Genomic DNA, 2,500 nt, shown 5'->3' on the forward strand with positions numbered 1-2,500 from the left:
CCACACACACACACACACACACACACACGCACACACACACACACCCACACACACCCACACACACCCACACACACACACACACACACACACACACACACACACACACACACACGCACGCACGCACGCACACACACACACACACACACACACACACACACACACACACACACACACACACACACACTGCCGGGATTGATAAGCCAACAACGTTAGGGATTGGATTAGACTCAATCATGAAAAAATGAGATGATACGCTGAACGATCGGTTGGTGAGGGAGAGGGGAGAGGGGAGGGGATGTGAGAGGGGAGAGAGGGGGTATATAGGGAGAGGAGGAGGGCGTGAGGGAAGAGGAGGAAGGAGAGAGGGGGAGAGGAGGAAGGGGGTAAGGGAAAGATAAGATAGAGCAGGAGAGAGAGAGAGAGTAAGGACCCACTCGAGGCGTCAAGAGGTCAGGATTAACACCTCATTCAATGGTTTATTTTCCAGATAACCAGAGTTAAAGTTACCTAATTTGTGCTATATTTAGCCTCTTTATGCTACACTTAGCTCGCTTGTGCTATATTTAGCCTCTTTATGCTACACTTAGCTCCCTTGTGCTATATTTAGCCTCTTTATGCTACACTTTGCTCCCTTGTGCTATATTTAGCCTCTTTATGCTACACTTAGCTCGCTTGTGCTATATTTAGCCTCTTTATGCTACACTTAGCTCCCTTGTGCTATATTTAGCCTCTTTATGCTACACTTTGCTCCCTTGTGCTATAAAGCAACTTTCCAGAGTGAAGTGTGTGTGTATGACCAATCCTGGAGTATGCGGTCCCAGCATGGAGCCCGTACCTTGTCAAGCACAAAACGAAGCTGGAAAAAGTTCAGAGGTATGCCACTAGGCCAGTCCCAGAACTAAGAGGCATGAGTTACGAGGACAGGCTGCGTGAAATGCACCTCACGATACTGGAAGACAGAAGAGTAAAGGGAGACATGATCACTACTTATAAAATTCTCCGAGGAATTGACAGGATAAACTGTTTAACACGGGTGGGACGCGAACAAGAGGACACAGGTGGAGACTGAGTACCCAAATGAGCCACAGGGACGTTAGCAAGAACTTTTTCAGTGTCAGAGTAGTTAACAGGTGGAATGCATTAGGCAGTGATGTGGTGGAGGCTGACTCCATACACAGTTTCAAATGTAGATATGATAGAGCCCAATAGGCTCAGGAATCTGTACACCGGTTGACAGTTGAGAGGCGGGACCAAAGAGCCAGAGCTCAACCCCCACAAGCAAACGTAGGTGAGTACAACTAGGTGAGTACACACACACACGCACGCACGCACGCACACACACACACACACACACACACACACACACAGACACACACACACACACACACACACACACACACACACACACACACACACACACACACGCACGCACACACACACACACACACACGCGAGAGTTTTCACGTGATTTATAATTACCACCGGTGCTCTGTCATACATAGTTACAATTAAACAATCAGGATATATATATATATATATATATATATATATATATATATATATATATATATATATATATATATATATAGATATATATATATATATATATATATATATATATATATATATATATATATATATATATATATATATCAAGAAAGTCTCAATATATCTTACAATGTTAATATGTGAACTGCGTTACAGCTCTCATTGTTAGTGGCATGACTGACAAGTGAGGGGGTGTCAAGCGATGACATGACAGGGGATGATATGGATGATATTAGCGATGATATGGATGATATTAGCGATGATATGGATGATATTAACGATGATATGGTTAATGACCTCTGAATGGCAAATGTCCCCCAACTTATCCCCTATATCATCCCCTGAATTTAATTAGAATATTCTCATAACCTTATGAAACTCTTCTATACCGCATGCATACATACAAAATTATACTACACAATTACTGCCCTCAATATGTACAAATCATCTTACGTGTATCTATCAAGTCAAAGTTCATATGTACTGAAATACACATTTTTATTAAATATACATTATGGTTACCGAAGGTTTTTCTTTAAACGTGTAAACAACTGGTTTGATGAAGATGTTAGCAGGTTAATGGTTGTTTGGTCTTGGTTATGGAGGGAGGGAGGGAGAGGGAGGGAGGGAGAGGGAAGGAGGGGGAAGGAGGGAGAGGGAGGAAGGGAGGGAGAGGGAAGGAAGAGGGTGAGGGAGGGAGGGAGGAGCAGGACGTAAGGTGGAAAGTAACCATTAAACATCAGACTAAAGCACCAAGCGACCAACCACACTGCGAAACACCATCGCAATGTTCCAAGATCCAATGCCAGAAAGATTACTCCAAGATGAGACGCCCCGCTCCCACACCTGGTTATCTTGAGGTTATCTTGAGGTTATCTTGAGATGATTTCGGGGATTTAGCGTCCTCGCGGCCCGGTCCTCGATCAGGGGTCCTTTTTGTTACACACCTCCC

The 2,500-nt window shown here is 43.9% G+C and overlaps 2 protein-coding genes across 2 annotated transcripts in view; one reads left to right on the forward strand and one right to left on the reverse strand.

Moving 5' to 3' along the window:
* The window catches only part of kn (EBF transcription factor knot), a 41,508-nt gene extending 39,751 nt beyond the window's left edge, over positions 1 to 1,757 (reverse strand). Inside the window, exon 1 of the mRNA XM_069326149.1 lies at positions 1,678 to 1,757. Within this exon, the coding sequence (XP_069182250.1) occupies positions 1,678 to 1,757 (80 nt within the window). The remainder of the gene's footprint in view (positions 1 to 1,677) is intronic.
* Positions 1,756 to 2,500, forward strand: part of LOC138365660 (DNA ligase 1-like) — a 10,911-nt gene continuing 10,166 nt past the window's right edge. Inside the window, exon 1 of the mRNA XM_069326150.1 lies at positions 1,756 to 1,836. Coding sequence (XP_069182251.1) covers positions 1,756 to 1,836 — 81 coding nt within the window. The remainder of the gene's footprint in view (positions 1,837 to 2,500) is intronic.

This window comes from Procambarus clarkii, chromosome 17 (genome assembly GCF_040958095.1).
Source record: "Procambarus clarkii isolate CNS0578487 chromosome 17, FALCON_Pclarkii_2.0, whole genome shotgun sequence".
In the NCBI taxonomy this organism is placed as follows: Eukaryota; Metazoa; Arthropoda; class Malacostraca; order Decapoda; family Cambaridae; genus Procambarus; species Procambarus clarkii.